At 44.0% G+C, this 26,546-nt stretch overlaps 1 protein-coding gene across 1 annotated transcript in view; it reads right to left on the reverse strand.

Moving 5' to 3' along the window:
* Nucleotides 1-408: 408 nt before the first annotated feature.
* DKK2 (dickkopf WNT signaling pathway inhibitor 2) overlaps nt 409-26,546 on the reverse strand; it is a 123,713-nt gene continuing 97,575 nt past the window's right edge. Inside the window, exons 2-4 of the mRNA XM_040418265.1 lie at nt 24,426-24,576; nt 10,764-10,910; nt 409-2,540 (exon numbers count right to left, since the gene is read on the reverse strand). Of these exons, the coding sequence (XP_040274199.1) occupies nt 2,290-2,540; nt 10,764-10,910; nt 24,426-24,576 (549 nt within the window). The 3' untranslated portion in view covers nt 409-2,289. The remainder of the gene's footprint in view (nt 2,541-10,763; nt 10,911-24,425; nt 24,577-26,546) is intronic.

Consider the following 26,546-nt stretch of genomic DNA (forward strand, 5'->3'; position numbering starts at 1 on the left):
TTGACTATGTAAAAAATATATGTACACAAGTCAAAAATGTATAACTCCATTTTGGAGATACTTTGAATAGTACATTATATTAGAAAGCTGCTGAAAAATACCGAAGAATTATACAGTGTTTATAGTGCAGGAGAATTGGTCCATGATTTAGAGATTCAAAAGAACACAGCAGAAAGAAGTCAAGTGCTGCCATTTCAGGTCATGCACTAGTTGTAGCATACTACATCAGATTTTCCTGGAGTGGTCCTTTAGATACTCAATCCCATTTATAAGGTAATTTCTGAATCTCACCTTCTCCCTGCAAGGGCTCTCCAAAAATACTGCTTGTGTTCCCTTAGTAACTTGTTCCTTCCCATGTTTTATTATATTCTGTGGCTATTTGTAGATCATAATGTTATTTACATCAACCTCTAATCTATCAGATACTTAGGAAGAATGCAAGAATGTGTAGGGGCATGCCCTGTTCACAAGAGGATTGGTAACACCCAGTTGTCAATTTATTAATTCATACATGTCCATGAGGATTAACAGAAGATCGGCATAATGCAGCGTTTATTATGAGGAATACAGGTATTTATTAGAACAGACATGTCAGGAGAGGTGATAAGACGTCTTTAAGTATAGTACAATATCTGACATTTGTTAATGTCTTTTCTCAATGATGGATCCTGACACCTCCAGTGACACTGATCCAATGAAACACAATGCAATCCATAAAACACATGAATATTTTATTCTGTTTGAAAATCAAGGGGTCGAAAACTAAATAGAAGAAATATGCTTCCATACCTGCAAAAAAGTAACAAAGGCAGTTGCAATTCAGGAAGAGACATTGGTGATTAAAGGGGTAGTCTGAGATTTTCGTATTGATGACCTATCCTCAGGATAGGCGATTAATATCAGAGCAGTGGGGGTCCGACCACTGGCACCCATACTGATCAACTGTTTGAGAAGGCCACAGCGCTCACATTTATTGGTTACATGACCTAAGAGCAGCTCAGTCGCTTTCATGTGAATGGGCCTAAGCTGAAATACCAAGCAAAGCCGCTATACAATGTATGGAGCTGTGCTTGGTAACCTATGAGGAAGACGTAGGCTCTCACTGGAGCACTGCAGAAACTTGAAATGGCTGATCAGCAAGGGTTCCAGGAGTCGGACCCCCGCCGATTAGATAAGTATGACCTATCTTGGTAAGCTATGAGGAAGACACAGGCACTCACTGGAGCACAGTACCCTCTTGAAATGGCTGATCAGCAAGGGTTCCAGGAGTCGGACCCCCCGCCGATTAGATATGTATGACCTATCTTGGTAAGCTATGAGGAAGACACAGGCACTCACTGGAGCACAGTATCCTCTTGAAATGGCTGATCAGCAAGGGTTCCAGGAGTTGGACCCCACGATTCAGAAACTGATGACCTATCTTGAGAATATGAAAATCCCAAACAGCTCCTTTAAGTTGAATCGTGGAGTATTTTATGCTTTTCCTATTGTATTATGGCAATCTTCACACTACAGTTATATCATCATTGCTAGTAAACCATAGCGTGTTGCCTTGTAGACATTTAATACCATGTTCTCATAATGTTAATTTACGTAAGCCACAAGGAACTGCTGTAGTATTTCAAGTTGGACAGCAGACACATGTACACTAACCATTACAATGGACTGTGTTAAGCAGGCTTGAGTCCCTCCTAATTGGTCTAATTTAATAATACTGATCTCAGTACAGTCTGAGCAATCTCCAAGCTTCATAGATCTGGTATTCATAATTGAGCTTTCAGATGCACATAGAAGTTGCCAGTAACTGGCTGAGCCAACTTTCTGTGTTCTGAAAAAGTCTTTCTTGACAAAAAACAGGATATAGTGTAATTCTGATCGGCTGTGATTGATCATCATAAGAAAATGCTATAGTTCTATTCCCTGGAGATGATCTGCAATGCTTTCTATGGAAAGAACCCCAAAACAAATGCACAGGAAACTCAAGAAATATGTTTGGATTTTGTTAAAGCATTTTGACAGAATACACTAACAGAGATTATTTCTACGTAGATAAAGTTCATATATTTTGTAAAATCAGTGGGCATGCACTGTTACAATAGTAAATGAAATGTCACTGTCACAAAATGTTTATTTACAAAGAAAAGCTCTAATGGCTCCAGTTCAAATATAAAGATATCCTTTCAGGTCAGTGTTGTATGTTCTCCAGTACCGATGACGCTAATAAACGTCCCCATCTTGTACCAACGGCAAACTCACAGTCTGTCGAAACAGCAGCTTTTTGATGAATACTTAGATTTTCTGGCAAATGTGTAGTCTTGATTTTGAAGAATATGTGGCATCTTTCCATACTTTACAAGACAGGCCTTTAGCACAGTCACATCTCTGAAATATCTCCAAACCATGAGACCCTTTTTTTCTTAGTTTTGTGCAAACCTCCCCTTGACGTAATACAGGTTTACAAATTTTGGTCCAGAAATGTCGAGCGCAGCAATATCCTTCGATACAATCGGTTGACCGCAGACAGGGATCTCCTTCATGTCCTGCCAAAAAGTAAATGATTGATTCCAGTTTTATTAAGGATTCATAGTAAACTTGCCAGTAAAATTCATTTACACAAATATTCCTTTCTTAAAGGAGTTCTGATGCTTTTCGATAAAATCATCTCACCTGAGACATGCGCGCTTGACAGTTGACATCATGATTTTGGTCACATCTTCCTAGGTGAGGAAATTTATGTTTTATTATAGGCAAATGAGCCACTAAATGTAGCTAGGGTGGTGTCGTTGCACCTTGCTGCTCCCAAATGCCCCGCTCTCTGCCCTTCATGCCACATATCCTCCACCGACTGACAGAGCCAGGTAGTAAAGATGTACTCAATCCTGGACCTGAAGTTTCATGAGAGCTCTTTCAGTGCATAAACTGTACAGGGAGGGGTGTGGCATGAAAGGTAGTGACCAGAGCCTCTTGGACCAATGAGGTGCAATGAAACTGCCCTTGTTGCTCCTAAGGGCTCATTTGCATATACACATACTGTACATTTTCTCAAGAATTCGGGCACCTAGGAAGATGGAACCAAGACTATAATGTTCAACTGTCAAGGGCACATGTCTCAGGTGAAATGGTTTTATTGTGACATATCCGATGACAGAACCCCTTTAAGAGGAGAATGTACAGAGCAAAAGTAAAGAGGTTTTCCAGGATATTAAACAGGTTTCAGACCCCCCACTGATCTAATATTGATGGCCTATCCTTAGGATTATATCAGGGGGTCCAAAGCCTGGCACCTCTACTGATCAGCTAAATATAGTGGCCATAGCATGGTCCAATTCATTGTTCAATAGGTACAGTGCCAAAAACTTTGTAGTGGCTGTACCAGGTATTGCAGCCTAATCCCATTTACTTGAATGGGAACGAGCTGTAATTAGATTTGGTTCCCTGGTAAACGGTAAGGCTGGGACTACATGGCAACATGTTACACATAACAGAAAATTGCAGAACAGTCACGCGACAAAAAAAAAACTAGTCAGGCTTCTACTGATCTGATATCTAAAGACTAAGTTCACATATACCAATTGTGTCTGCCATTTTATTCAGGCTGAAAGGTGCATTCTTCCTCCATTCAAGTGTAGTACAAAAGGAAAAACTGAAGTTTTCCACTTTGACATAAAATTTTATTATTTACAAGTTTATTAGTGTTGAGATTGATCAAGCACCAAAGTGCTCGGGTGCTCTGGCCGAACACATCGGGATTCTAGGGTGCTCTACCGAGCACCCGAGTGAAATGAAAGTCAATGGGAGAACCCGAGCATTAAACCAGGCACCCCCTGTTCTGAAGAGGGGAGGGTTTCTGGTTCATAGGAAAAGGTCAGAAATTGATGGAAACACCACTGAAATGGTTCGGGAACAGCATGGGGAGGATGTCTGGATGCATTTTGGACTCCCAGGTCGCTGCTGGGAACAATGTTGTCCGAGTAGTACGCCACTTTTACAGACTGACAATAATAGGCACCAAAACGAAGATAAAATCGATTTTAGAGGAAAAATTGTTAGGAAACATTCTTTCCTGTATATTTACTTGTATATAAAGTGCAAGTGCTGCCAAAAATTACAAGGAAGAGGCACTCCGATACAACCTGTATATCACATAAAGGAGGGCCTCATTCACATTGTGGTACAATTGTTCATGTAGTGGGACTGCTACACTCATAAAGCCTATGCACTACTTTCAATGTTATTTTCAAGGAAAAAAATGGTGACCACAGGTAATGGGGAATCATGGTTCGATTCTGGAGAGGGAGCCTGAGAAACAGCTACGGCTACCACATCCAAGCAAGGCAGCATGTGCGCAAATTACCTATTACTGTAGGTATAATATAGGTGAAGGCCTGCAGGTGAGCTGACCCTGTAAAAGATTTTAGGTGCGGGCCTGCAGGTGAGCTGACCCTGTAAAAGATTTTAGTTGCAGGCCTGCAGGTGAGCTGACCCTGTAAAAGATTTTAGGTGCGGGCCTGAAGGTGAGCTGACCCTGTAAAAGATTTTAGGTGCAGGCCTGCAGGTGAGCTGACCCTGTAAAAGATTGTATGAGAAGGCATGCAGGTGAGCTGACCCTTTAAAAGGTTGTAGGTGAGGACCTGCAGGTAAGCTGACCCTCTAAAACATTATATGCGAGGGCCTTCAGGTGAACTGACCCTGTAAAAGATTGTAAGTGAAGGCCTGCTGGTGAGCTGACCCTGTGAAAGATTTTAGGTGCGGGCCTGCAAATGAGCTGACCCTGTAAAAGATTTTAGGTGTGGGCCTGCTGGTGAGCTGACCCTCTAAAAAATTATATACAAGAGCCTGTTGGTGAGCTGACCCTGTAAAACATTGTAGGTGAGGGCCTGCTGGTGAGCTGGCCCTCTAAAAAATTTTATGCAAGGGCCTTCAGGTGAGCTGACCCTGTAAAAGATTGTAGGTGAAGGCCTGCTGGTGAGCTGACCCTGTAAAACATTATATGCGAGAGACTGCTGGTCAGCTGACCCTCTAAAAAATTATATGTGAGGGCCTGCTGGTGAGCTGACCCTCTAAAAATTATATGCGAGGGCCTGCTGGTGAGCTGACCCTGTAAAACATTGGAAGTGAGGGCCTGCTGGTAAGCTGACCCTGTAAAACATGATATGCAAAGGGAATATATGCGAGGGGATTATATGCGACAAATAAGCATGTTTATATGATGGAAGAGGAGAAGGAGGATGAGAAAAGGAACATTCAACCATATACACTTGTTTGTGGTGGAAGGGGTGCATGGGAATACAGTGTATTCAGTACATTATAAACAACACATTTAAAGTGCCTTTATGTTCATCAGCTTTCCTCTAATGGAGTCGAGAAGCCATGGTCAATCCAGGCCTTGTTCATTTTTATAAGAGTCAACCTGTCAGCAGTTTCAGTTGACAGGCGGATATGCTTATCTGTTATAATGCCACCAGCAGCACTAAATACCCGCTCAGACAAAACGCTGGCGGCAGGGCGGGCCAGCAACTCCAAGTCGTAGAGCGCCAGTTCGTGCCACGTGTCCAGCTTGGACACCCAGTAGTTGTAGGGCACTGAGGAATCATTGAGGACACTGACACGGTCTGCTATGTACTCCTTCACCATCTTCCAAACTTTTTCCCTCCTTGTGACACTAGGCCGGGCATCAGGGTGAGGGTGCTGGCGGGGTATCATGAAACAGTTTTAGGCTTTGGAGAATGTTGCCCTTCCTCTTTTGGAACTGCTATGTGTTCCCCTTGTCTCCCCTTCTCGGTTGGCCAAGGAACTACGGACTCTGCAGCCGGCGTTGTCAGATGGAAATTTTTGCAGCAATTTTTCAACAAGGATCTTCTGATATTGCACCGTTTTGCTCGTCCTCTCCACCAGAGGAATGAGAGATGAGAAGTTCTCTCTGTAACGGGGGTCGAGAAAGGTGAACAACTAGTAATCCGTGTTGTCCAAAATGCATATAACGCGTGGGTCGTGGGAAAGGCAGCCTTACATGAAGTCAGCCATGTATGCCAGAGTACCAACAGGCAAGACTTCGCTGTCGTCATCAGGAGGATCACTCTCAATCTCCTCCTCCTCTTCTGCCCACCCACGCTGAACAGATGGAATTAAACTTCCATGGATACTACCCTCTGTTGCGGAGGCTACCGTCTCCTGCTCCTCATCCTCCTCTTCATTGTCCAATTCACGCTGAGAAGATGAACTGAGGGTCGTCTGGCTATCACCCTGTTTAATGTCTTCCCCCGTTTCGACCTCTTCCACATGTAAAGCGTTGTCCTTAATTGTGAGCGGCGAGCGTTTGAGTAGACACAGAAGTGGGATGGTTATGCTGATAATAGCGTTATCACTGCTCACCATCTGTGTTGATTACTCAAAATTTCTTAAAACCTCACAGAGGTCAAACATCCATGCCCACTCCTCGCTTGTGAATAGAGGAAGATGACTGGAAAGGCGACAACCATGTTGCAGATGGTATTCCACTACTTCCCTATGCTGCTCACAAAGCCTGGCCAACATGTGGAATGTCGAGTTCCAGCACGTGCTCACGTCGCACAACACCCGGTGAGCTGGCAATTTCAAGCGCTGCTTTAGCGTTGACAAGCGGCTGAAACTGTCGATGACTTGCGGAAATGCGCACCTTCCCCAGTAGCTCAGGCAAATTGGGGTAGGTTTTGAGAAACCACTAAACCACTAAGTTTAAGATGTGGGGTAGGCATGGGATGTGTACGAGTTTGTAGAGCTCCAAAGCTGCCACGAAGTTACGGCCATTATCAGACACAACCATGCCTGGTTCTAGGTTGAGTGGCTAGAGCCACAGCTCAATCTGGTCTCTTATACCCTGCCACAGCTCTGTGGCGGTGTGCTGTTTGTCCCCTAAGCATATCAGCTTCCCCACTGCAGTGCTACACCACTTCCAGCTACCGACTGTTGACTGACTGGTGCTGCACGTGGATAATTCGGAGGTGAAAGTGGAGGAGGAGACAGAGGAGGAGAAGTGGGGATTTCAGCCACTAACATAGGTGCTGGCGGAAACCCTGATCGATGTAGGGCCCGCAGTCCTTGGCGTCGGTAGCACCTGTGCCATCCCAGGGTACGACTCGCTCCCGGCCTCCACAACATTCACCCAGTGTGCTGTCAGGGAAATGTAGCGTCCCTGGCCGAATGCACTTGTCCATGTGTCCGTGTTTAAGTGGACCTTCCCAGTAACTGCTTTGGTCAGGGCACATGTGATGTTACGTAACACATGTTGGTGTAAGGCGGACACGGCACACCTTGAAAAATAGTGGCGTCTGGGGACTGCGTAACACAGGACAGCCGCTGACATCAGGCTGCGGAAGGCCTTAGTGTCCACAAGCCTAAATGACAACATTTCCAGGGTCAGTAATTTGGAAAGGTGCGCATTTAGTGCTATGGCCTGTGGGTGGGTGGCTGGGTATTTGCGCTTGCGTTCAAATGCCTGGGTTAAGGACATTGGGATGCTACGCTGGGACACAGAAGTGGATGTGGTCGCTGATGGTGCTTGCGAAGGTCCAGGTTCAGGGCGTTCGGCCCACCTATCACGGTGCTTTGATGCCATTTGGCGGATCATGCTGGTGGTGGTGAGGTTGCTATTGTTCATACCCCTGCTTATTTTTGTATGGAACAGGTTGCGAATTACAATTCTTTTGTCATCAGCACTTTCCTCAAAAAAGCACCAGACTGCAGAACACCTACCCCTTGGCAAGGTAGATTTCTGCAAGGGTGTGCCACGGGGAACAGTTGCGGGCCTGTTTAGTGTGGCCCGCCTTCTCCCTTTTGTCACCCCACTGCCTCTTCCAGCCTGTTGCGGTGCAGCAGATTCCTCCCCCTCTGTACTGCTGTCCTCGCTCGACTTTCCACCTTTCCAGGTTGGGTCAGTGACTTCATCATCCACCACCTCCTCTTCCACTCCATCACTCTGCTCATCCTCCTGACTTGTTGATCTAACCACTACCTCAGTGATCCCTGCAAACGGGGACATGAAGCTAGGTATCGTGGATGATTGTTTTTCTTGTGCTCTGGCAGCAGGCACAGTTTCACCACCCCCAGGGCCACGGCCTCTGCTCGCACCATCAGCATCACGGCCACTGCCCCGTCCTTACTGCTCGCCTTCTTCATATTAAATGTTATATATGCTTGAAAGTCTGTCACACGTACAGTAGCGTAGGATTTGGAAGTGTATGCGTAAACAAATTTAAAAAGGTATTTGGGATGTGGAAATGTCACACAGGAGATATCCCGCAGGTAATGTCAATGCTGTCACCAACGGCTAATGAAAAAGTACAGGGAATGTTACAGGTATTTGGGATGAGGAAACGTTATACACGAGAGGTACCGCCGGTAACGTCACTGTACGCAGCGTCTACGCAAAAAAGTACACTGTATGGCACAGATAATTTTTTTAACTGCACTTGTTACACTGGAGACGTGCTCCTGGTAATGTCACTGTCAGAAGCAGACACCGTCTATTGAAAAAGAACACTGTTTGTCAGATATTTTTTGGATGCACACACTTTACACAGGAGATGTGACGCAGCTAATGTCACTGTCCGCAGCAGACACCGTCTACGGAAAAAGTACACTGTATGGCACAGATACATTTTTGTAGCGCACACGTTACACTGCAGATGTGGCGCTGGTAATGTCGCTGTCTGCAGCAGACACCGTCTACAGAAAAAGTACACTGTATGTCACAGAAAATTTTTAGAAGCGCACATGTTACACTGCAGATGTGGCGCTGGTAATGTCACTGTCCGCAGCAGACACCGTCTACGGAAAAAGTACACTGTATGTCACAGATACATTTTAGAAGTGCAGAAGCTACACTGCAGATGTGGCGCTGGTATTGTCACTGTCCACAGCAGACACCATCTACAGAAAAAGTACACTGTATGTCACAGATACATTTTAGAAGTGCACACATACACTGCAGATGTGGCGCTGGTAATGTCACTGTCCGCAGTGGACACCGTCTACAGAAAAAGTACATTGTATGTCACAGATAAATTTTTGAAGCGCACATGTGATACTGCAGATGTGGCACAGCTAATGTCACTGTCCCCAGTGGACACCGTCTACGGAAAAATGACACTGTATGTCACAGATATTTTTTGGATGCGCACACTTTACACATGAGATGTGGCACAGCTAATGTCACTGTCCGCAGCAGACACCATCTATGGAAAAAGTACACTGGATATCAGATATTTTTTGGATGCGCACACTTTACACTGGAGATGTGGCGCAGCTAATGTCACTGTCCGCAGCGGACATCGTCTACGGAAAAAGTACACTGGATGTCAGATATTTTTTGGATGCGCACACTTTACACTGGAGATGTGGTACAGCTAATGTCGCTTTCTGCAAGCGGCCTAACTATTGTACGCTATTTAGCGCAGGATGTGCTAAAAATAGATATTGCTGCCACACACAATAGTCCTTAAAAGGACTTTTGGGTCTCTGAAAAGTTTTGGTGGTAATAATAATAAATCACTCCCTACACTGTCTGTCCCTTACTCAGCACAGCTCTTCCTGACTAAGAATGAGCCGAACATGCATCATCGGGTGCTATATAGCACCCGATGACGCATTCTGGCCAGCCAATCACTGTAATGCCATCAACCAACATGGCTACGGCATTACAGTGATGGCAGCACTTACCTGCACGTTTATTGTCCGCATAGCAGCCAAGAAACATGTGGGGCGGAGACTCGAGCATTGCGCTCGAGCACATGTGGTATTCAGCCAAATATCGCCATGTGCTGAGCATCGAGATGCTCGAGCCGAACAGGTGTTCAGCCGAAAACCTACAGAAAACAGTCTTGGACCATGTGACGGACCATGTGATGAACGTAGTGACGTCATCAAAGGTCCTATTCCTCAAAAAAGAAGACAGAAGAGATGCCGGCTGCGCGAACAAGTGGATTAAGGTGAGTTAAAATTATTATTTTTTTTAACCCCTCCAGCCCTGTTGTACTATGCATTCTGTATTCAGAATGCTATTATTTTCCCTTATAACCATGTTATAAGGGGAAATAATAAAGATAGGGTCCCCATCCCTATCGTCTCCTAGCAACCGTTCGTGAAAATCGCACCGCATCCACACTTGCTTGCGGATGCTTGCGATTTTCACGCAGCCCCATTCACTTCTATGGGGCCTGCGTTGCGTGAAAAACGCACAAAATAGAGCATGCTGCGATTTTCACGCAACGCACAAGTAATGCGTGAAAATCACTGCTCATGTGCACAGCCCCTTAGAAATGAATGGGTCCGGATTCAGTGCGGTTGCAATGCGTTCAACTCACGCATTGCACCCGCGCGGAAAACCCGCCCGTGTGAAAGGGGCCTAAGTCCTTCACAGAACAGCTGTAGTTATACTGAGAATAAATTACATACAGTTGGACTCTATTTACTAATTAGGGGACTTCTGAAAGCAATTGGTCACACTGGATATTATTTAGGGGTATCAGAGTACAGGAGGCTGAATACAAAGGCACTCCACACTTTCCGGATTTTTATTTATTATAAATTTTGAAAACCGTGCATCATTTTCTTTTCACTTTACATACACTTGCTACTTTGTGTTGGTCTAGCACATAAAATCCCAATAAAATAGTGTACATTTAACTTTGTGGGTGTAATGTGAAACAATGTGGTAAAGTTCAAGTGGTATGAATACTTTTTCAAGGCACTGTATGTGTCTGTTTAAATGAAATGTATAATCTTACCTTTTATATGTGGCATTTTGGAATGATGCCTTCCAATATTCTGCCAACCCAAATCCTTGTTAGACATGTGACTGTTCTTCTTTGGGCGTCCTTCAAGTTCCGGAATATGAGGTGTCAGGATGGTCTCAGCTACTGGAATACATATACCTGTGAAAAAAAAAATTTCTGTTGTTAAAATACCATAAATTTATCAGTAAGGTAATGTTTAACTTCATCTGTGAACATAAAAAGTGAATTATGGAAATAAGGTGAAAACAACATGACTAATAAATAAAATATGATCTTCTGCATTTAGCTAAAATGTGTGTTGGAATTCTTTTTGCCATTTACTGATCTCCCAATACATTTACTGTCCTCCCAAATGTTTTGGCAGATACAATCCTCCCGGTACTAGTACCCATGGACATGGGGTGGAAGCACATGTAGTAAGCTAGAGAATGTGAAAAGTGTCAGAAAGTGTAGAGGAAAAAGTCTTATCACACACAGTAGATGCCTGTTTGTTGTGGGAGTGGAGGAAAAAGGACAGAAGGAAATATAGGAAAAGAAAATGAAAAGCAGTTGTGGGTCAAAAAGTGTAGCCAAAACAAAATACATGTTAATTGGAGATATGGGTTTAATCTGAAAATATTGGGCCCCAATTTAAAATCAAGGTTCACCACCTGCCAAGTGTCATTTATAATACTGGTGTACCATTCTATGGAGTGCTGTCCGCATCTTTTGCGGCCCCATTGAAGTAAATGGGTCCGCATCCAAGCAGCAAAAACTGCGGCTCGGATGCGGACCAAAACAACGGTCGTGTGCATGAAGCCTAAGATGGAAAAATCCTGAAACAAAACTTGGTGTTGATTCGTGGGAATTAAATAAGAACTTTGGAATTTTTTAGAAGAGAGGGACACATGGATATGATGAAAAATATAAAATAAAAAAAGAAGTGAAGCATGTGGAGCAAATTGGAGGAGCAGTGTAATAGGAGAAGGATCTGTTTCTCGGAGAGGTAGGAGTTTTGCACACAGATTTTCTATTTCAAAGCTTTTATGTTTAATAAAAACCCACATTTTCCCCACAATCAACCCAATTAAAAGGTTCAATTATTTGCAAATGATGTATAGAAAGCTACATTGCAGCATGCTTCATAGCAAGAAAATAGTGACCATCTAGGCAAACAGTTAAAATGAAAGGCATTTATTCTGCTCATGAAACATTACGATTGTCATGTAAACTCGTTTGCATAAACATGGGCATATGGGAAAGACATGCACATAGTGTTTCAGCTGAAAAACAAGGCAGATTCTGCTAATTTGCACGTCTTTCCCATATGTCCATGGTAGCGTCGCCCCTGAGTGGACACATTTTGACATGTATAATAAGTGGTCAGAGTTACTATTTGCATAAACTACAATGCTGTTCCTGATTATCCCGCCTAAAAAAAAAATGATTGCCAACCTTGTGTGTATACACACTCATACACAGGGAACTGTCAAACATTCTGTGTGGTTGGGATAATTAGTACTCTCATTATCTCTCCTAGGAGTCTTATCAGCATTTACTCTGCTTTGAACTCAGAAACCCTGCCCTAAACCATATAAACCTATATACCACAGAGCTCAGCTTATCTCCCTCTATCATATCCTGCTCTCAGTACAGCATAAAGGTTCATTGTAAAGGGGCATTTCAGTAGAAAACATATATTACCTATCCATTGGATAGAAAATATATATTGGACTGGCAGGTGTCTGACTGCTTGGTCCTCCACCAATAGCTATATCTGAGATGCCAAGTCACTTCCCAAGGACAACTCAGTGAGAAGGTGATTATATGAAAATAAATCCATGATATCATTCATTGAAGCTCTTTGGCCCTGGAAAAAAAAAACTATATCTACAGTAGATCCACATGTTACAACTTTTGACATTGTCATTATAATAAAGTTCATTCAGTTATGCAGTGAGATCTTCATATCTATGCATGGCCTTGCTTGTGGTTGCACATCTCACATGGGACTTAGGACTTCCAGGCATTTGGGTACAATTGCTATCATGATCTGTACAATGTACACTATAACTATGTATCTGCATGATATCACAAAATTGAGTGAACTGGCATTTCGGCAGAGCATCAGATAAAATGTCTTAAAATAGAGGTAACATGAGAGTGACACAATTTAGGCTGCTTTACAGCATATGCTATTTGACCTATAAGCACAAAATCCTCTATGAGTTATAGGGAATACATGCATTTAAAAAGTTGTGAAAATTTGTCATCAACCATATTAGACTTGACACTGCCAAAACACGTATTACAAATTCCAGCATAATTTCCACTGAAATTTATATACACATAGCTTTCATTGTAGTGTTCAGCGGCAATAAACCACTGGCATTACTTCTTGAGTGGAAACAGCATCAGTTAGACTGTACCACCAAAAAGGATATCCTTTGGAAATGTTATTTTATTATATTGCCAAGATAATTTTAGATTTTATAGAAGTATATAATAAGAAACAATCATGGCATCATGTACTCAGATTTCATTTTGTTATCTTGGGGTTTTGGCTTTTTGGAACACTTAAAACCAATTAATTATGTGAAATATGAACATTTGGATGGAAAGTTAGAACAGGGACTAAAGGCTCTGTTAGCTATAATAAATCTCTTTTCCACTGCTATTCCGTTAAGATCACTGGTCCTTTCAAGTTGTGCTTTGTAGAAATAAGGGAGTTAAAAGCACAGTCTACTGAGAATGCCATGTCAAGTTGTAGCCTGCAAAGGCTTTCATATGATTTCTATTGGTGAAATAACTCTTTGGCCCACATACAAGCAGACCATGTGGCTGCAGTGGGTACCCTGAGGTGAGGGAACTCATCCAGGTTGATCTCGAACCCATTTTATTAGGCAATGAGAACCTGCACATGAATGCAGTCTCTATAGCAGGGGTGGCCAACCTTACAGACACAAAGAGCCAGGAAAAAAAAACGTATGAATACCAGGAGCCACAAGCTATACATTTACACACAAGTCGCCATATTTTTTGCCCTATAAGATGCACCTAGGTTTTAGTGGAGAAAATAAGAAAAAAAAAAATTTTCATCTGATCTGAAGTTTTTTTCTTATTTTTCATTAGCAGAGAAGAAAATAATTTTTTTTTTTTTCATCAGACCCCCAATGCTCATCTGACCTAAGATAAGATCCCCAATCCTCATCAGAACTCCAAATCATACTCCCAAAATAAGACCCCCAATGCTCAGATCAGACAACACAAATCAGACTCCCAGTGTCAGACCCCCTGTGCTCAGATCAGACCCCCCCCCGTGTTCAGATCAGACCCCGGGCTCAGATCAGACCCCCCGTGCTCAGATCAGACCCCCCCGTGCTCAGATCAGACCCCCCCCATGCTCAGACCAGACTCCCATGCTGAGATCAGACCTCTAATGGTCAGATCAGACCCCCATTGCTCTGATAAGATCCCCCATTCTCAGATCAGACCCTCCATGCTGAGATCAGGACCCCCCATGCTCAGATCCCTCATGCTCAGATCAGACCCCCATGCTCAGAACTATAATTTAAAGAAATCGCCTACCTCTCCTGATCGGGCACCGGGCTCCTGATCAGGCACCTGCTACTCCGCAGGTCTCACACGGTCTCCACTGTGACCTGATGCGCACAACGTCAGGTCATACTGCTCGTCTCCGCCTACTAGGGAGCAGGGAGCTTACCAAGGCAGTTCAGTAGCATCTTGGCTGCCATGGTAACAGATCAGAGCCCAGTAATTACACTGCTGGGGCTCCGATCGGAACTGCCACCAAAGAAGAGGAGGGGAGGAGACCCTGTGGTCACTGCCACCAATGATACTAATACTTGGCGGGGTTAGAATTTATAATACTGGGGGGGCGCAATGCGCTACCAATGAATGTAATTAACACATTAATTTAAGTATAGGAGGCAGCGGGTGCCAGCGGAGTGGCCACAGCCACTCCCATTCTCCTGCCTGCTATCTCCCCATTGGTGGCAGCGGCAGCCGCATCACAGTGGAGAGGGAGGGACTTCCTCCTTCTCCACTGTGCTAGTGAAGAGAACATGGTGCGTGCTGAGAGCGGCGCGTGCCATGTTCTCTACTAGGCTGCGCATCTGCTTCCCAGCTCCACCGCTAGAGTGGCACTTGAAGTGGCAAAGAGACGCATGCGGCTTGAGAGCCGCGGGTTGGACACCCCTGCTCTACAGCAGATAAAATGGCATGGGAGCAATGGGACCTCCTGTACGGGGTTATGGTCTCAAGCAGAACCTGAAAGAGGTCAATATTTTATCTGCACTATTGGGCTCCATTTTTTTGTATGCTGCTGCTCTTTATATTTAAGGTTTGAGGTGCTATATGGATGATTTGACAAGATATGAATGATTCTATGTTGTACTGTAGGATACATTTTACACCCGTAAAGCAAAATGTCATACATGTAAGAAATTTGCATGCAGGATATGCATGGAGCGGACTCATAAACCAAGCCTGTTCTATACCAGGCAGGTGCTGGGCTCCCTCTGTCTAGCAATCTGACTCCCAGCAGTAAAATTGTGGGGTTCCAGTCAGTTGATATGGCAGCCTGGGGATTTGTGAAGGCTCCTGTGGCATAGCTTCATAGGAAGTTGGCAGTAATCCAATAGACTGCAATATTGCAGTCTATGGTTTGAGCAAATAACTGCATGTCCACTAAGGGGACTAAAGATGAAAGTAAAAAAAGGTTTTAAACATATAAAAAAAGCAAAAAAAAATTACAAATTCTAATCATTCCCTTTCCCAATATTACATATAAAAATAAATAATAAAAAATAAACATAATTGGTAACTTCTCAAAAAAATTCATATAATTGATCAAAAAGTCAAATAATTATTTTCACATTTTTCAATACAAGATATGGTAAAATAAATGATGCCATTAAAAATTACAACTTGTCAATGGAAAAGTAAAAAAGTTATGGCTCTTGGAGGGTAGGGAGGAAAAAACAAAAACACTAAAACAAAAATTGTCCTTGTCTTTAAAGGGGTTGTGTAATGGCTGTAGGTAGGGACAGACACAAACAGTGAGCCCTAACCTAGAAGCAAGGCTGCTTTCCCTACCTACTTGCAGTGCAAGCCCTAGGTAGCAAAACCACAATTGGTCGACAGTACTATGCTACGAAGGTGCAGAGACAAACAAACACCTAGAAACAAATGACACAAAGACAGAACCAGGAGGACAACACAGTATAAAAATGAGAGACAGAGAGTGGTCAAAAGAAGAGCCTTGGTCAGAAGCAGACAGGATGCACAGTACAAATCATGAGAGGCAGAGAGTGCTCAAAGGACGAGCCGAGATCAAAAACATGAACAATCCAAATCAACGCAGTAACAAGATACAGGAACCTAGCTAGTGATCCCAAACAAGACTATTACTGGCACTGGTGTATGGCCACAAAGGGGTTTAAATAGAGCACCGAGTCACTGGATCAGCACTAGTTAGATCCAGAAAATGGACGGCACTCCGGTTATATGAAAATAAGTGTTCCTTTATTCAACCATACGGTGCTCCACGATTCCCCAGGAACGTGCACCCAATTTTTTCCGATTGTAGTCAGTGCCGCCATTTTTCTTGAATATATATATATTTATATATATATTTTTTTTAAATAACAGGCTATGCAGCTATTATAGCTGAGTGGTTAAGTTCCTTGCCTATAAAACAGAAGGTTGTGAGTTTGAATCCCAGCAGAAACTTTTCTGAAATACAGGTTAAATTAGATTTAAATATACTGGGGTGTCGCCAACTACTGACTCCATATATGGATTTAGCTATATATGGAGTCAGAGCAGGGACTCCTAAGCCAAATAGAGTCTCGACACCCTCCTCTCTTCAGAGCAGCGGGTGACTGGGGTTCTCCCATTCACTTCCATTGTGCTCGGTAGAACACCCGAGCATCGCAAAGTGTTCTACTCGAGCACTTTGGTGCTCGCACAAAGCTAATCAGCACCTGATAGGTGCTCCATTAGTCAGAAACACTAGCACACAGAAATAGAAGAGCTGAGCAATCAAACCACTGTTAATATCCGCCAGCACACACCCGCTGCAGGGAGAAACAGAACATTGCATCCTGCTAAGAATGCTGTTGTGTCACCAGGGGGCATGACTCAGCGCACGTATCTCCCGATGCGGTCGCGCCACTGGAGCTTGGACAGGCTGTTTTTTAATTATCCCCTATCCACAGGATAGAGGATCACTAGCTCATTACTGGGGGGGTCTGAGTGCTGTACTCGGCTATATCTGACCATAGAAATGGAATAGACGGGCAGTGTGAACGCACAACCTGCTGCTCCATCAGAATGGGGGAACTGGATCTCAATTTTAGTAACTGGTGGGAGTCCCAGGAGTTAGACCAGCAATCTTCTAGATATCCCCTATCCTGTGGATAAGAGATAACTTAAAGGGATTCTGTCACCTCTTTTTACCCTATAGAGATGCGGACATGCACAGCTAGATCGCCGCTAGCATTTCCGCAATATACCTGTCCCATATCTCTGAGTGGTTTTATTGAGTGTAAAAAATGATTTTATACAGTTGCAAGAAAAAGTATGTGAACCCTTTGAAATGATATGGATTTCTGCACAAATTGGTCATAAAATGTGATCTGATCTTCATCTAAGTCACAACAATAGACAATCACAGTCTGCTTAATCTAATAACACACAAATAATGAAATGTTACCATGTTTTTATTGAACACACCTTGTAAACATTCACAGTGCAGGTGGAAAAAGTATTTGAACCCCTAGACTAATGACATCTCCAAGAGCTAATTGGAGTGAGGCGTCAGCCAACTGGAGTCCAATCAATGAGATGAGATTGGAGGTGTTGGTTACAGCTGCCCTGCCCTTTAAAAAACACACGTTTACAGTTTGCACAAGAGCACCTGGATGTTCCACACAGTACTGGCAAAATATTCTGTGGACAGATGAAACCAAAGTTGAGTTGTTTGGAAGAAACACACAACACTATGTGTGGAGAAAAAGAGGCAATTTACACCAACATCAAAACCTCATTCCAACTGTGAAGTATGGTGGTGGGGGCATCATGGTTTGGGGCTGCTTTGTTGCATCAGGGCCTGGACGGATTGCTATCATCGAAGAAAAAATGAATTCCCGAGTTTATCAAGACATTTTGCAGGAGAATTTAAGGCCATATTGTCCACCAGCTAAAGCTCAACAGAAGATGGGTGTTGCAACAGGACAACGACCCAAAGCATAGAAGTAAATCAACAACAGAATGACTTAAACAGAATAAAATACGCCTTCTGGAGTGGCCCAGTCAGAGTCCTGACCTCAACCCGATTGAGATGCTGGGGCATGACCTCAAGAAAGCGATTCACACCAGACATCCCAAGAATATTGCTGAACTTAAACTGTTTGATCACTCATTATTAACTGGACAATGTATCATTGTCCAGTTATTAACTGATACATTGTCCAGTTAATAATGAGTGATCAAACAGAATCTACTAGGGATGCAGTTGTGACAAGGGACGCACAGAAAACATAGGTGCGTTTTTTGCAAACACTGTGCGTTTTTTGACATACAAAGCGATTAGGAAGTCCAAGTGAGGATATGTGACCCCTTTTTGTAAAATATGTTGAATAATTTGTTTGATTGTAAATGAGTTGATTCAGATCAGGTGTCTAATGTGACCAAAGTTGCAGAATGCTTTGCTACAAGGAGGATATTTAAGGATAAGTGATTCTAGTAGCTGTCATTGCCGCTGAGGAACGGGCTTGATCCCCGAAACGCGTACGGTTCATGACAGCACAGGACTCCACTATGGAATATTGAGGAGCCAACAGCATCGGGCATCCTACCCCTCGGACCCCCTGTGAAACGACATCTGATATAAAGATCAACATACGGTCCGGACTCTAGGACCCAGTGCATCACCAGCCTTTCACAGAGCAGTGTGTAATATGTGAGACACAGCTAGGTCACGTGGGACGCCACGTTTGAGACCTGCTAACCGCTTGGGACGCCGGGTGAGTTTAAGCGGCTGCTGCTGGATGAGCCCACAGGAACAGAAGAGGGGTAAAGTACTCTACCCTATGGGGCTTATTTGAAAATATTATACCATTGATTCCTATTGCATGCAGACGCCTGAACGGGTGATCTAGTGCGGACAATCATAAGTGACTCAAGCGCCATCAGACGATTATATTTAGCGTGGACATTTACGATTGACGCCGACCTGGCGATGATACATGGTCACAGGACTGACTGAGTATTACCACATGGACATATGTACACATTTATGTTTTATATTATATGTATGTAGATTTTATGAGTTTTATGCCAATACATTAGTTTTATGTGAATAAATTAGGATTATTGATATCCTGCCTTGAATGTAGTAATATTTGAGTGCCCTCCAATTACTTTATTTATTTGCATTTTTCTTAACGGATTTGGGTGAATCCGCGGAGTGAGCACCGTGTCCTTGGAAGAGGTGGGGTGAGCCGCTGTACACTGGTATATATGATCTTAAAGCACTGTAAAATATTTTGGTGCTATATAAACAACCATTATTATTCGATTAACAGTATTTAATTACAAGCATGCATACTTAAGATTTTACTTTAATGACATAATATTCCCATTCTTTGTCTCCTCCCTCTTATCTAGGTTCTTGTAGTCTTTCATACGTGGAGAGGACGTGGTTGATCTGTGCCAGCTATACACCCAAATGAAACACCTTCATCAGGTTCACGTAGGTGACAGGACGTTCAGCGTCATTTTGTAGGCTCGAATACCGGTGTACGAATGGTGAGGCCAGAACAAGTAGAGGTGGTAGTAGATTGGATGACTGACAGTGCCTCCAGTTCCTTCACATTGTCTCCCACCCGATCCCCTGCTGAAACCACAGAGTTGGCACCTGCAGCCAATGGGCATCTATCTTTCACCTCACCCCCCTTACAAATCAGCCAAGCAGTCTGAGCCCCAATTCATGTAGCAGTCTCTTATGCTTTTTGATGACTCTGCTGGCGGGGTTTCCATGGGGCATACTCCTTGCCCTGCCACAGAAGTGGAAGAGATTGAGTGCACTGATGCCCAACTACTTATGTTTCAGGATGTGGACATGGGAGGACCAGCGCAGCATGTCTCTGATGATGATGACAAAACACAGGTGCCAATTGCTGCGGATTTCTGCTGTGTGCAGACCGGCAAGGAGGGCAGGTGTGAAGAGTGGGTGGAAGATTATGTGGAGGATGATGAGGTCCTAGACCCCACATGGAATCAAGGTCATGCGAGTGACTTGTGCAGTTCGGAGGAAGAGGAGGTGGTCACACAGTGCCAGCTGCACAGCAAAAGAGGGAGCAGGCTACAAAAGCAGAGTGGCCGTCCCTACTTAGTATGCCTGCTACTGCCCACCGCAACCAGGTACTGAGCACACCAAAGCCAGCTCCAAAGAGTTCCCTGGCATGGCAGTTCTTCAGACAATGTGCTGACAACAAGACGCGAGTGGTTTGCACGCTGTGCAATCAGAGCCTTAAGCGAGGCATAAATGTTCAAAACCTGAGCAGCACCTGCATGACCAGGCATCTGAATGCAAAGCACAAGCTGCAGTGGAGTACACAACTGAAAAAATACAAAATATCTCAGGCTCCTCTTGCTCACTCTTCTGCTGCAGTCTCGGCCTCTTCCTCCCCCTCTGGAGTGACAGTAGCACCTGCCACCCCGCAAACAGAGGATGTGGCAGCAACACCACCACCTCCACCACCGTCACCCAGCATGTCCACACTTTCCCATGGAAGCGTTCAGCCGTCCATCTCCCAAACACTGGAGAGAAAGAGGAAGTATCATCCTACTCACCCGCGATCCCTGGCCCTGAATGCCAGTGTGAGGAATATGAATTAATATTTACTGTCAGCCATGTCCCCACACCCACTATTTGCTGAAAGATAGCAGAGGTAGTGAACTCCACAGGAGGACCCTGCTTCAAAGCCCCAGCCATATGCCAGGGAACTTCTTGCAGGCCACCTTTGTTTACAATTTCACACCCCATTCAGACAGCATGGGTCCTGCAGGAAAACCTCCCTGCAGGGGGTTTAGGCCATTCCCCAGTTCAATCAAATCTAGCAGACAGCATGGAGCCGGCGATTTATAAGGAATTATGAGCCACCCGGCCATCACAGGCGCAAATTAGATACATATTTGTGTCCCGGTGGCCACAATGAACATGCCCATGGTCTTAGTTTGGTGGTGGGATGCCAGGGAAGGGAGATATACATATCTCCCCACAGAAACCAAATAACGGTACCATGTTAGGACTCTACTTGTAGCCGGAAGCCAGGTGGATCTGTTGGTCCCAGAACTATACCCCTGTGATGTTCTTGTCTGGAGATATGAACCCTAAAGGGTTTTGTGGGTCATTTAATGCCAGACCAGAAGAGGGGGACTGGACCCTTCCCAGGGGAAGGGCCGGCTACAGTTTAAAAGGCTTGTGCCAGCAAGCAGGTGTGTCTTTTCTCTGAAGGAGGGTCACATCGTGCCATGTGTTTAGAGGGACCTGCAACCAGCTGACATCACTGCCCTCCATGTGAATACAGCAAAGGAACATTTATCTATCCGGTAACTGACTTGTACTCTGTGTAATCCTGTTTGTACCATATTACCTGTATTTGTAACCTCAGACCACTGTATATATTCTTAGTGTATATTGTTATCTAGTGTGCCCTATATAATCCCGTTAGTGGACTGGGCTTATATCAAACGAGAAGCTGGTGGCAGATTACCCGGGCTGAGAAAGCGATGTTTCACTGTGGCAGTGGAAAGGCTCTCTCAGCTTGTTGCCTCTCTGTGCCCGCGTGGACAGGAGATGTCTGTGTAAACTGTACCAAGCTGACCTTACATGCTCCTCCAGGAGGGCATAACGTCACGTCTTGGTAACCAGGGACCATGCCTCGTCTCGTGAGCTCGACGTGGTTGACATCAAGCGGGCACGAGGAGTGGTATCCCTCACAGCCAGCATTTTAAAATTCCTGGCCTTTGAAATGCTGTCATTCCATCTGGTGGAGACAGAGACTTTTAAAAACCTTATGGCGGTGGCTGTCCCACAGTACATGGTTCCCAGCTGCCTCTACTTTTTCAGGTGAGCCACCCCTGCCCTGCACAACCAAGTGGGGGACAAAATCAGGTGTGCACTGGGCAATGCCATCTGTGGCAGGGTCCACATAACTACCGATAAGTGGACCATTAAGCACTGGCAGGGACATTATATCTCCCTAACTGCACACTGGGTAAATGCAGTGGCGGCTGGGCCTGAGGCGGATAGCAGTTTGGCGCATGTCCTACCGCCACCAAGGATTGCAGGACATTTCTTATTGCCTCCTGATGCCTCCTCCTACTCCACTTCCTCCTCTACCGCCTCCTCATCGTAACACCTTCACCACCAACTTCAGTACAGCCAGGGGGAATGACAGCAGGCTGTTTTGAAACTCATCTGTTTGGGGAGAAACCCCACACCGCGCAAGAGCTGTGGACGGGCATTAAACAGCAGAGCTATGAGTAGTTGGTGTTGCTGAGCCTCAAGCCTGCCTGGTGGTGTGCAATAACGGGCGAAATCTCGTAGCAGCTCTGGGCCTAACCGCTTTGACGCACATCCATTGCCTGGCGCACGTGCTGAATCTGGTCATGCAGAGGTTTCTGAAAAATTACCCCGATATGTCAGAGCTGCTGCAGAAAGTGGTGGCCATCAGTGTGCGCTTTCGGCATTCTCACCCTGCTGCTTGCCTGTCTGTGCTGTAGCATAACTTTGGCCTTCACGCTCATATGCGATGTACCCACAAGGTGGAACTCCACCTTGGACATGCTGGAGAGACTGTGCGAGCAGCAGCAGGCAATAGTGGAGTTTCATCTGCAGCACTCACTGGTGAGTTGCTCTGCGGAACAGCACCACTTCACCACCAACGAGTGGGCCTCAATGCGGGACATGTGTGCCGTCTTGCGCTGTTTCGAGTACTCCACCAACATGGCCAGTGCCAATGACGCAGTCCTCAGCGTTACTATCCCACTTCTATGTCTCCTTGAAAAAACACTTTGGGCGATGATGGAAGAGGATGTGGCACAAGAGGAAGAATCATAATTTCCACAGTTATCAGGCCAGCCATTCATAAGTGGCTCAGAGGGTAGGTTCCTGCACCAACAGAGGCCAGGTACACAACTGTCCAGCCAGGGCACAGTTCTGCAGGATGAGGAGGAGAAGGATGATGAGGAGAAGGAACCGTGTTCACACCATGGTGGCACCCAAAGCAGCTTATGGGCATCAATTAGGCGTGGCTGGGGAGATACAGAGGACACAGACAATACACCTCCCACAGAGGACAGCTTGTCGTTGGCTCTGGGCAGCCTGGCACACATGAGCGACTACATGCTGAAGTGCCTGCGCAATGACCACCGTGTTGCCCACATTATAACCAGTGTTGATTACTGGGTGGCCACCCTGCTGGATCCCTGCTACAAGGACAATGTGCTGTCCTTAATTTTGTCACAGAAGTGTGATCGAAAGATGCGCGAGTACAAGCGCAAGCTGGTAGATGCGCTGCCGATGGCATTCAAACCTGACAGCGGGAGCTCAGTAGAAGTTGTCAACGCAGCTGGGGCACCGCCAGATCCTCAGAAGGGAGGGTTAGCATGGCCAAAATGTGGAAAAGCTTTGTCAGCACACCACAACAACCAGCACCACTAGCTGATACGGAACGTCTTAGCAGGAGGCAGCATTTTTAGCAATATAGTGGAACAGTACGTGTGCACATGCCTACACATACTGACTGAAGGGGATGCCCTATTCAACTTCTGGGTCTACAAATAGTGCACATGGCCTGATCTTGCCCTTTACGCCTTGGAGGTGCTGGCCTGCCCTGCAGCAAGTGTATTGTCCGAACGTGTGTTTAGCACGGCAGGGGCGGGGGGTAATCACAGACAAGCGCAGCCGCCTGGTCCACAGCCAATGTGGACAAGCTCATGTTTATTAAAATTAACCAGGCATGGATCCCACAGGACTTGTCTGTACCTTGTGCTGAGTAGGCAAGTATACCGGTTGCACCCAGCCATTGTTATACTCCAGCGCACTTTCTCTTTGCATTCTCTTTTCTATTTCTCAATGTTTCGGGGTCTTCCCAAATTTATAAAAAATAAATAAATAAATAAAGGGGAAAAAAACAAACAAAAAAAACAACAAAAACAGTGTTGACTACCTCCTCCACCGCCACTTCCACCTACACCGCCTCCTCAAACTCCTACTCCACTTTGACTTCCGCCTTCTAGTTCAAGATTATTATTTAACATTTTTTTCTATTCTATATTATTTTAAGTCATTTCCCTATCCACATTTGTTTGCAGGGCGGCTGTCCTGCTCTTACCCCTATTTTGCTTCTTTTTGCAGCCCTCTAGCCCTTACGACGACTATTTTAGAGCCATTTTAGTGCATCAAAGTTATGGTCCCCATTGACTTCAATGGGGTTCGGGTTCAAGTTCGGGTCAAGTTCGGGTCCCAAACCCAGCGAACCTGAACATCCACGGGTCCGCTCATCCCTAGCAACAAGTAATCACATTTCCATATTGTACAAGGCCAGAATATATCCTTAACCTACCCATCCTACTTACCATTGTTGCAGCGATTCCCAACACAGCACATGCCATCTCTATGGCAACGTTTCTTCTTTCTTCGACAGACCATGCATGAGGATGGAGCCTGATGAGGACTGTAGCAATATCTTCCAACTTCACACTCTTTATCACTAACACAGGGATAAGCCTGAAAAAATCCACAAAGAAAATGGCTTCAGTAAATTCAAGTAAAATGGTCCTATAGCCTCTAAAATATGTGTGGTTCTCCAACATGATAACATAAGACATAGAAAGATTTTATCCCATGTGGTGATCTCTCTACAAGGAGATCACGTCAATGATTGATATCCATAGACAGTATCATGGAGCATTTTGGTAGATATACTTATACATATGCTAGCCATGAATAGCAGCTTGTATGGACAATCTATGTAAAGAAAATCCTTCACACAACTGGGGTCACACAACCTCATGATCAGCACCCTTGGACTACATTTTATGTATATTACACTCAAGACATAATAAGCAATGTTTTTAGGTGAAATAGTGGAAAAAATGCCTGAATCTATAGAAACTGTTTAACAATAGTTCAAAACAAACAAATTTTAAGGTAGAGAAGTTTGAGAATATGTAGATATAATGTAAGTCAGGCTCTGCATGACTCCAAACACCTTATCTTTTAATGTATTTCTGTTGGAAGAAAAATTGCTGAATTTACTTTACAGAATAACTCCAGCACTTCAAGAGATTTTCAAGGTGCAAAATGAAATTTATGTACACGTGACACTTCAGTCAATGAAGACCATTTTCAAATTTCTGCTGGTGGGAGAAGAGAGTCATATGGAAATAGCGCTTTCTTTTGTGGATACACATTTCTACTACAGCGCTATTTCCATATAACTCTCTTCATCCAGCTACAGTAGTTTGAAAAAGGTCTTTATTGATCGAAGCGTCTTGTGTAAAGCCAACTGTAAATAAATCACATTTTGCACTTTAAATCTCTCGAAATGATGGAGTTATTTTATACTTGATGAAGGGGGTAAGAACCCTACTTTATGAACTTTCTTGACCACATAATATCACAAGGTATCTAGTAAGACTATAAATCTGCTTTATAGTGTATATTTTTTGGAAGGTATATAAAATATTATGGCAGTATTATTCCATTTACAATGTAGTCAGCTTGCTATCGTTAATGCTAATTAAAAGCACTTTCACTGAGCTAACAGTAACAGCGGGTATATATTGCTTCAGTAGTGATCACTGGCTCTAAATCAATTGCTCTGCAGCTTTCCCCTCCAGGTACTTTTACTTTTTAGACACTATAATTACTTCCTATAGTTTTTTTGGCTCTTGGAGTTTGTACATTACATTAGTAAAAGTATCTTTCTTTGGCAAAGAACCGAAATTCCATGCCAGCTTGGCTGGGACATATCAGGACTGACACTAAAATATAGTGGGCTGTAAAACAGAAAAATTGTGCCAATAGGCATAAATGAAGCAGACATTCATTACTGTAGTTCCTGTAGTTGTCTACATTAGCTTTGTAAGATTGATTTCACCTCATTAGAAGTCTTTATAAATGTCTTAGTGTTAACTGGTTTTCTTCTGTTTGACATTGTGGCTTTGATTATGTATTCAAAATGTGTGTATCATGGGAACAATTGGAAATGTTTCCTAAGAAATGTAATGCAACCTATAGCAGTGGAGAGTGCAATTTCTTATATGGTGAAGGTCAACATGTAAAATACTTGATGGTCAGAGGTCAAAATTGTCTTTTCAAGAACATGACCCATGTTTTATATGTTTAAAACTGCAGATTATGGCCTTCATTAGACATATATGCCATTTGGGATTCGTTTCTGACATTTTATTCATTATAAACTTCAATTGGTTTTTATTAAACATTTTCTGCAGTTTTCATTATAAAGGGTTAAAACTCTGCCTAGCTATGAGGATCTTACTTTCACTTTCAGCCTTTATCTGCTAACTATGCATGTTCCTTATCTTTGAACTACTAACAGCTCAAACTGTATATACCCATTTAAGCCATATTATTATTAGTAAGATAAGAATTGAACTATAATGAGTGTTTATGAGTTCAGAGATAAGGAACTGTCAGCTGAGCTGCCTGATGGGAAAGAGAATATGCGCAGA

Source organism: Bufo bufo, chromosome 2 (assembly GCF_905171765.1).
Source record: "Bufo bufo chromosome 2, aBufBuf1.1, whole genome shotgun sequence".
Taxonomy (NCBI): Eukaryota; Metazoa; Chordata; class Amphibia; order Anura; family Bufonidae; genus Bufo; species Bufo bufo.